Below are 9,706 nucleotides of genomic sequence, written 5' to 3'. Positions count from 1 at the left end.
TATTATATAATATATATTTAATTACATGTTATTTATAATATAATAATAATAATATACAATCAGTGAGGGACATACGTTTTTGCAAGCCCTACACATTCCTGATACCTTTCTTCTTGAGTGTCACCGAACAGTCTCATTCTCGCAGTAAGGACCATTCATCAAAGATAAGTAGGTGAGCGAGGCATTCTCACAGTGGGTTCTCACGATAACCCTTTGGCGGATACTTTCAGAATTCCTTTTCTTTTTTCATGTAGGGAAACTAAATCATAAAAGGGATAGGTCATCTATCCAATAGTGAGTACACGGCACAGCCAAGATTTGAACCCAGCTGGTTTGGGAACGCTAGTCCTGGTTCTTAAACCACAGCATTGTATTGCCTCACCCCTGAAGAGTTGTGCTAGCTGAAGCCCAGTGTTCAAGATGTGGCAACTTGGTGCTCCACTTGGTGCCAGAACCTTCTTCTAGATACTATTGGAATCCAAAGGGAACGGTCAAAGTCTTCCAATACCGCCTTCACACCAGCATCAGGACCTGGAGAGTCCTCCTCCTCCTGTTGCCACCTGTGAACTGCCATGCTCCTCTCTAAGGCCACCCTCTCCACTTGGATCCCATTCTCCTCTCTGTTCAAGGGCATCATTCTAGCATTCTTCCCCTCTCCTGCATCACCAATAACCCCACATTGACAAATCCAATGACTGAGTTTCAGCTCTTAGAAGTACTTGACAGTTTATTATCCCCTCCTTCTTCTTTTTATTTGTTTATTAATTTTCAAGAGAGAAGGGGGAGGGAGGGAGAGAGAGACAGTGAGAGAGAGAGAGGAACTTAGATTTGTTGTTCCATTTATTCATGCATTCATTGGTTGTTCTTGTATGTGCCCTGACCAGGAATTGAACCCTCAACCTTGACATATCAGGACAATGCTCTAACCAACTGAGCTACCTGGCCAGGGCCCATCCCTTCCTTCTTAATAGAATCAGGATGCAATGGGGATTGGTATCACCAGACCCGCAGGACGATGCTGTCTCCTGGCTTCCTAACTTTCTCACTGTCCACACTGTGTAGCCAGCCTCCAAGATGGCCCCCAATAATCCTCACCTCCTGGTATTCACTCCGTGGCGGCCTTGCTTGGATTGTTTCAGGCCCTTCCTTGAAACAATCATGGGGGCCAGGAGGATATATGGCTCTCCTTGGCTAGATGTGGGTCCTCTGCCCACTCCTGGAGCTACCTGAGTGGGGATCAGCCCCGCCTGAAACATGAAATGAACGTGAGAAAAGGGATCATCTCAGAAGAGACGTAGTGAATGCTTTTCGGGTAAAGACAACATATGGGGTTGGATACCTGGTAGCTCTTATAAGAAAACCAAGGAATGCAGCTGTGTTCAGATACTGAAATATGCAGGTCAGCTTAATTCAGATCCACATTCATGTTTTCTCTCTTTACTCACATGTTTCTCATAGAGCAGCAAATATTTCTGCCCAGTTCCTTCTATTCAACATTCAGCATGTGGGGGCCAGTGAAAATTTGCACTTATTTGGGGCTGACTAAACTTGAGGCATGGTTTTGTGTATTTTGCATAGATTTTCTTACTTTATCCTCTTTACAATCCTATGAGGTCATCCTTTTGTTTTAATCGTCACCTCTGCTTTACAGAAGAAGAAACTGAGGTACAGAGAAGTTTGGTAACTTCTTTACAGGCGTATGGCTAGTAATTTATGGAGCCAGAATTGAGGTTCAGACAGAAGTAACCCAGATTCTATCCTCAACCACCATATGTTTTGCTGTGTCTCTAGAATTCTGTTCCTTTTAAACAGAATCCTCATCCAGCAGGGCATCAGAAGGCAGACATGCCCCTTTACAGGTAGTTCCCTCACAGAGCGGCAATTCATACATTAAGATGGATTTGGTCCTAGCCAGGTAGCTCAGTTGGTTATAGCATCGTCCCGATACACCAAGGTTGTGAGTTCCATCTCTGGCCCGGGCATATACAAGAATCAACCAATGAATTCGTAAATAAATAGAACAACAAATCCCTCTATCATTAATTGAAAAAAATTATTTTAAAGATTGATTTTGCCGAAACCGGTTTGGCTCAGTGGATAGAGCGTTGGCCTGCGGACGGAGGGGTCCCGGGTTTGATTCCGGTCAAGGGCATGTACCTGGGTTGTGGGCACATCCCCAGTAGGAGATGTGCAGGAGGCAGCTGATCAATGTTTCTCTCTCATCAATGTTTCTGGCTCTCTATCTCTCTCCCTTCCTCTCTGTAAAAAATCAATAAAATATATTAAAAAAAAAAAAGATTGATTTGCATGAATGAGGGAGCATCACTGTGACAGTGGTTCCCCTGGGTAGTCCTATAGGATTCTCCTGGTTATAAGGGTAAGAAGCCCAATTTAGTTCACATTAAGCTTCCCCCACACATGAGAGTTTTCAATTGGCCATGCTCCGCAGAATGGCAGGGGTGCAGCTGGTCATGGAGGGTTACAAATGACAACTCAAACTCGTTTAGGCAAAGAGGGGGAATGTCTTGGCTCCAGTAACCAAATCCCAGAGCGGGAAGGAGTATAGCTGTGCTCAGGGTGGTGGGATGCAGCCAACAGCTGTCTCTCTACCACTTGAGTCTACGTGTTGGCTGTGTGCTGCCATGCAAGACTTCCCCATGAGGTCAGAACAGTGCTATTCCTAGGTTACCCATCTGCAAGGCATAATCTTGCTTCCCTCATTCCAAGAAGAAGGTTAACTGGCCTGGCCTGGGCCACACACTAACCCCGTGGGCAGGGCACACCGAATAATACAATAGACCACCTTGGGTGGGAATATGGATAGAGGATAAGCAGCCCCCAAAAGAAGGGGTAGGGTTAATGCCCCCACAAAAAAACAAGGAGGAGTGTTACACAGAGCACACCATAAATATGCATCTTGGGCACCAAATCTCTTTTGTGGGGCCTCCAGACCCCCTTCCTAGAGGAAGTAACCTATGTAATGAGGCCTCAAAGCTGAGCAGGAATTTGTTGAAAAGGAAATGGGAGAGATGAGAATTCAGATTGAGAATGGGCATGTACAAAGGTTTAAGGATGGGAAAGTTGAAGGAACCAGAAGTAGCTTGTTCTAACTAGTGTGTGGAGGTGGTAGTGGTGGGGTACGGTGGAGTATGGCTGCAGAGGAGACCACAGTGCATCTCATAAGGCCTGGACTTGATCTTGAAGGTATGCTTTGGGTGGGTGCAGTGGGTATCAGGTGGGAATTACCTCGGTATGTCAGAGAACAAAATGAAGAATAGTGAGGCCAAAGCGCAGCGGTCAGCCATAGGGAGCTGGGAGGCAGGACCCTGTGGGCTGGCAAATCCCCCCTTGAATGTTAACTAGCATGGAAAGCACAGTGAAGTCCTAAGCCAGTGGTTCTCAACCTTCTGGCCCTTTAAATACAGGTCCTCATGTGACCCAACCATAAAATTATTTTCATTGCTACTTCATAACTGTCATGCTGCTACTGTGATGAATCGTCATGTAAATATCTGATATGCAGGATGGTCTTAGGCGACCCCTGTGAAAGGGTCGTTCAACCGCCAAAGGGGTCGCGACCCACAGGTTGAGAACCACTGTCCTAAGCAGAATCGGTAGGGTCGGGTGTCGCTGAAGCCGTGAGGGTTGCCAGAGGCTCCTCACTGTAAGTGCGCTAAGGAGGGAAGAGACACAGGACATGGCTCCTTCATCTCCCCACTGTCCAGGCGGTTTCTGGAAGTTGCCCACACAACCCAACCAAGTTAAAGTACAACTGTCGCCAAACTGGTTTGGCTCAGTGGATAGAGCGTCGGCCTGCGGACGGAAGGGTCCCAGGTTCGATTCCGGCCAAGGGCATGTACCTTGGTTGCAGGCACATCCCCAGTAGGGTGCGTGCAGGAGGCAGCTGATCAATGTTTCTCTCTCATCGATGTTTCTAACTCTCTATCCCTCTCCCTTCCTCTCTGTAAAAAATCAATAAAAATGTATTTAAAAAAAAAAAGTACAACTGTCCTCAGTTTATGACAAGAAACCAGCTTCCCAAAGCCACAAACGCCCCCCCTCCCCCGTCCGCGAGGGTCTGAGCCAGAAAGACCCTGAACAGAAAGACCCTCTTCTGGATGGTGGGTTTCGGATGTTGAATTCCGAATGCGGGTTCGGGTTCTGAGGTCCCGGAAGCCGGAAGTGGGAGACAGGAAGTGCCTGAGGGGCCCTGAGTCTCCCGGATTCAGCCTTGCTGGCCGCCATGTTGGATCCCGGGAGGCGCCATTTTGCGAGGAAGGAAAGCGAAGACCCCGGATGTCGGATCACCGGGTCTGGATCCTCTGGGCCTGGAAGGCCCCTCAGCACGAGATCCTTGAGGAGGAGAAGGGGTTAAACCTTCCATCCCGTTTGTCCCGGGACCTCCGCTGCTCGCATCCCACCCTGGAATGTTCCTCGGAGCTACAAAGCCCGGCCGGCTGCCAAGTCGTATATATACGTTGCCTCGTCGCCAGGCAACGCGGCGCTCTTTCTGGGAAGACGCACAATGTGGTCACTGTTCCGGAGACGCCAGGTTCCAGATGGAAAGAGAGACTTTAATCCCCGGCTTCGCGGCTGTTTGGCACGTTTCTCTCCGGAGATGCTGCCGGGGCCGATTTCCACTCTGACACCCGCAACGCGGCCCTTTCTACGTCTTGATGTTTAAAAACTGCAATTCGTGGCAAGTGGGATCAACCACCAGTGGGGCACTGGAGAGAAGACTGGCGGGAAATTTAGACACAAGAGGGACGGGGCGCCTAAATGTTAAAATGAAGAGGAGCCCTGGCCGGGGTTGCTCAGTGGTGAGAGCGGCGGCCTGCCCTCCCTTTCACGCTCTCTAAAAATCCATGGAAAATATATTCTCCCCCAGTGAGGATTGACAACAACAACAACAAAAGGTGAAGACACAGGAGAACAATGATAAATAGACAAATAACAGAAGAGGAAAAGGCCAGGAAAGTGAGGGAAGGAGGCTCAACTTCTTGGGTGCTTATTAAATGCAAATAAAAATAAAAGGCCAGAATCAACTTGAAGCCTAATCAAAAAATTAAAATCTTGGTAAAGGCCGGGGCTGATGAGTGCAGCATCCACAGTGAGCAAGGGTTTGCAGGGCCTGACCTCCTGGAGGGTGATTTTGTAGGATTTGACACCATTTTGAATATGCATAACCTTAGACCCAGAAAACATATTTCTATTAATCCTACAGAAGGACTCACAGAAGCGCACAGTTTGAGAATTGCCAAAATATTGAAGATATTGTGTCTTTCCATCAATAGAGATGCTGCATCCATGCTGGGGAATCGTGAGTGGCTGTCCGGAAGTTGGGTGCAGAGTTGTGTGTTCGGATGTAAAAAGTTTCCTTGGATGAACTGTTGTGCCAAAAAGAGAAAAAATGAAGTTGGTGAACCATATGTAGAGTCTGAACTTGATCCTATTAAAAAGTATATGTACGTGTGTATTTATATTTACTTAGTTTTTGTACACAGCAAGAATTTTTCTGGCAGGAAAAACGAAATGCTAATAGCGGTTAGCACTGTGGGATAAAAAATTGTCCGGGATAGCCTGTTGATTCGGCAAACAAAAAAAAAAAGCGAGTTGCTGAACAATGTTTAGAATATGAGTTCATTCCTATGAAAATAAAACTGTGTATGTGTGTACACCTGTGCACCTTTGAACGTACAAAAACTCCTAGAAGGAAAATAAACAAAATATTAATTGTGATTGGTCCTGTAGAATTGAGAAAGATTTTCACTATTTTGCTTCCTAGGTCTCCATATAGTTAAAGTTTTTCAAAGATAGCATATATATTTTTTTAAAAACTCTTCAAAAAATACCTTTCAGAAATTATTATAATCATCAGCCTAATGTAAGTATTTTATTAATATTTCTGTTTTATACACCCATGTTTTGAAGGCTCATTATATGACAGGTGCTGTGCTGAGGGGCAGCAGAGAGAATGGGTTGGTAACCGTAACTGGAGGTTCAGGAAGGATCTGGAAGGCCACTGGCTGCTATAGTTACCTAGGAACCAGGGGCATGTGGCTTAGCCTAAACTGGGAGCAGTGGGGATGGGGAGACATGTCTAGATCTGAGAGAGATTCACACTATGAGTAAGGACAGCTCTGAAGAGGATGAGATGAAAGGGGAGAAGTGATAGTTCAAGACAGAAGGAAGGGGATTGGCTGCCCTCTGGGTAAGGGAGAGGAAGCGACCTGGATATCCTATGATTCAGGTGATGGTGATGGAAACACTGAAGACACTGCTCTGGGTGGGAGCGGAGGGAGGGAGGGAGGGTAGGTGTTGGTCTGGAGTTGTTGAGTGCTTGGGCAACCAGGTTAAGAGTTGAGGAAGAAACAATATGGAGGTTCCTCATAAACATGAAATTACCATATGATCCGGAAATTCCACTTCTGGGTATAGACTCAAAGGAATGACAAACAGGGACTCAAAGAGACATTGGTACACCCATGTCCATAGCAGCAGTAGTCACAATAGCCAAAAGGTGGAGGCACTCGAGTCCATCAGTGGATGAGTTGATAACACTGTATGTATGGTTCATCTATACAATGGCATATTATTCAACCTTAAAAAGGAAGATGAATTTGTGGAATATAATGAACAACATAAACTGATGAACAAAAACAGATCCAGAGACAGAGAAGCATCGATCAGACCATCAAACCTCAGACGGAAGATAGGGGAGGGTGGGGGTAAGGGCGAGATCAACCAAAGGACTTATATGCAAGCATATAGGCCTAACCAATGGGGACAGACACCAGGGGGATGAGGGCATGAGTGGGGGGGGGGTAGGGGACAATGAGGGGATAAGGACACATATGTAATATTTATGAATCAATAAAGAAAAAAAAATTTTTTTAAACACGGAAGAAGATTCTGACATGTGCTAAAACATGGATGAATCCTGAGGGATTGTGCTAAGTAAAGTAAACCAGTCACACAAAGATGAATTCTGTAGGATTCCATTTATATGCCATCTCCAAAGTAGTCAAACACATACACGCACATGCATTTTTTGTGGAGGCAAATATATCCACGAAACCTTCACCACCATCAAGACAGTGAACTCATCTACTGCCCTCAAAAGTTCCTTTTTTGCCCCTTTACAGACTCTCCCCGTGTGCCTCCCCACCTCTCCTCCATGAGAAACCACCAGTCCACTGTATTCCATTTGGATTTTCAGAATTTTATGTACATGGAAGCACCTCATGTGTATCATCTTGCCTGGGTTCTTTCACTTTGCTTAGTTCTCTTTAGGTAATTATATGTTGCTGCGGGTGTCAATCGTTTGTCCTTTCCCATTGCTGTATTCCATTGTGTGGATACACCACATGTGCTTACCCGTTCATCTGTTGGTAGGCATTTGAATTGTTGCCGGTTACCGGCCATTTAAGAATAAAGCTTCTGTGAACGTTCATGTACAAGTCTTTGTATGGACATAAGTTTTTTTTTCCTCTTGGGCAGGTACCTGGGAGTGGACGGCTGGCTCATGTGGTGTGTGTATGTGTTTACATCCTTCTGGATGGTTCACAGGACCCCGAGTTCATTTGCGAGTTCGTTTGTGTGGCACTGAATGCTCTTTAGTATAAGTATGGCCCCAAAAGTGTATGTGTTTGTTGTTTATCTGAAATTCAGATTTAACGAGGTGTCCTGTGTTTTTATTTGCTGGGTCTGGCAGCTCTAGCCTTCTCCCAGTTCTTTTGAAGTCTTGGTTCACATGTCATCATCTCCCCAGAGAGCTCTTAACCGAGTCCATCCTCACAGCAGACCATTGCCCCTTCTCTAGGACCTTCACCAGCTTCCTTTCCTTCATGCCACGTCTCACGCCACATCTCACGACCTGACACTGTGTATCAATTTCTTTGTTCACTTCTCTTTCCCCCAACTACTCATGCACCAGCAACACAGGTTAGGGATGTTGACCCCTTGCTTGTTCTCGTTTTACCCCAAATACTTAGAAGAGTATCTGGCACATAGTAAATGTTCAGATAGTGTTGGGAATAAATCTAAACCCCAGCTTCCTCTTGCTAAAGCAAAGCCCGCAGCCCCTGCTGTCCGTTTGAAATGCAGAACAACTGAAGTCTGCCAAGATCATGCATACACATGTATCTAGGCAGCTGTGTCCAAGGACATGACTTACTGCTAAGCCCCTTTGGATCTATGCATCACTTGGTCAGCACATTCTCTTTCCAGTTAATCAGCTAAAAGCCCAGCGATGTTTTGTAACCCTCGCCCCACCCCGTGTGAAGCTAGTCGTCTAATCATTTCAGTTTAGAGATGGATTTGAGGCATCGAGCTGTTAAGGATGGATCAAGGTTGGGTGTGATATTCACTTTGTTTTGCAGAGAAAATGCTAACCTTGACCCAAAAGAGGGATCAAAGAGAAGTCAATGGGGGGTTGGGGGGGGGTGATGGAAGCAGTAACCTGCGGGTGAGAGATCTGAGACCCCGCAGTCAGACATATTTCGGGGCTGGGGTTGAGGAGAGAGATCTGGGCTGCTGTTGGTACCCACGGCGGTGACTGAGCTGTTGCCTTAGCTGAGTTATCAGAAGAAAGGCCACTGGGGACAGGCCCCTCCACGCCCTCTATGGAGCGCCTCGGTTCTGTTGGTCGGAGTATCCATCAGTTCAGGCTGATCTCAACTGTGCACCTGAGAAAAACCTACCACGATGACGGTGGGGTCTGACCAAATAACTGAATGAACACCCCCTCCCCTGGGAACTGACCTTAGACCACATCACAGCCAACATTCCCTCTCTTAGCCCACATTCTGCTTGCTAAGACCACATTCACTTGCTAAGACCACATTCACTTGTGAAGACCATTATCTTTCCCCTCAGGACCTGCCCAGAGAATTCTCTGCCCAGAAAAACCCCGCCTAGAGTCCTTTAAACCCTCGGACTCCCTGTCCCTGGGTGCTGGTGCCATTTTGGGGCTCGGCCCATCTGTTTTTCCAGGTGAACTAGCAAATTCATGATTCTTTTCCCCTTTTGGCCTCATGCATACCCCCTTCAGCAACCCTAACAATGACCTCAATGAATAAGCATTTCCTTTTCTTCTCTGAGGATGGACTGTTAAGGCTGAGTGACTTCATTAAAGACCCGGGTTCCTTTTCTCTGTCTTCCTCACCTTTTGTAGTGTAAGGCCACTTCCTCGTGGTCACAAGATGGCTGCTGCACTTTCAGGCATCACACCCACATCCCAGGCAGGAAAAAAGTGGGAAAGGCCATATATGTTCTCTTCATGAAGCTTTTGCTCTTTACTCAGGAATGAGTGCCGAGATGATTTTTGCCAGGTTTCATGGACAGAACTGGCTCACCTACCCCGTGCATGGAGCTTCAAGGGATTTCTGAGGAGGTGGTATTTTTAACTGAGCACATTGCTGTGCTAACAAAAATCAGAGTTGTGGGTGTGTATTTTTAAGAGTAGAATGGATATCGAATAGGTAACCAGAGGGGAGGGGAACGAGAACTTGGGAAAGAACTGGGTATGGTTCACAGAGGGTCTCTAGACCTTTCCACTTTAGGAGTCAAGGTTTGGAGGAGTGTGGGAAAGGGAATTAACTAGATACCTCTCTTCCTTCCCAAATGCCTATTATGGGCCAGACACCACCCTGACCCTTTTTCTAACTAGTCTTCTTGGCCCGCCTCACCACCATCAACTGATGTA

The 9,706-nt window shown here is 46.4% G+C and overlaps 1 protein-coding gene across 1 annotated transcript in view; it reads left to right on the top strand.

Annotated features, from left to right (window-relative positions):
- Positions 1-4,146: 4,146 nt before the first annotated feature.
- The window catches only part of LOC118655087 (putative monooxygenase p33MONOX), a 65,340-nt gene continuing 59,780 nt past the window's right edge, over positions 4,147-9,706 (top strand). The window contains exon 1 of the mRNA XM_036306525.1: positions 4,147-4,464. Within this exon, the coding sequence (XP_036162418.1) occupies positions 4,147-4,464 (318 nt within the window). The remainder of the gene's footprint in view (positions 4,465-9,706) is intronic.

The sequence above is a fragment of the Myotis myotis genome, unplaced genomic scaffold (assembly GCF_014108235.1).
Source record: "Myotis myotis isolate mMyoMyo1 unplaced genomic scaffold, mMyoMyo1.p scaffold_m19_p_42, whole genome shotgun sequence".
NCBI classification, from domain to species: Eukaryota; Metazoa; Chordata; class Mammalia; order Chiroptera; family Vespertilionidae; genus Myotis; species Myotis myotis.
The sequence above is the reverse complement of the archived record's forward strand: the minus strand, read 5'-3'. Positions and strand labels throughout refer to the sequence as shown.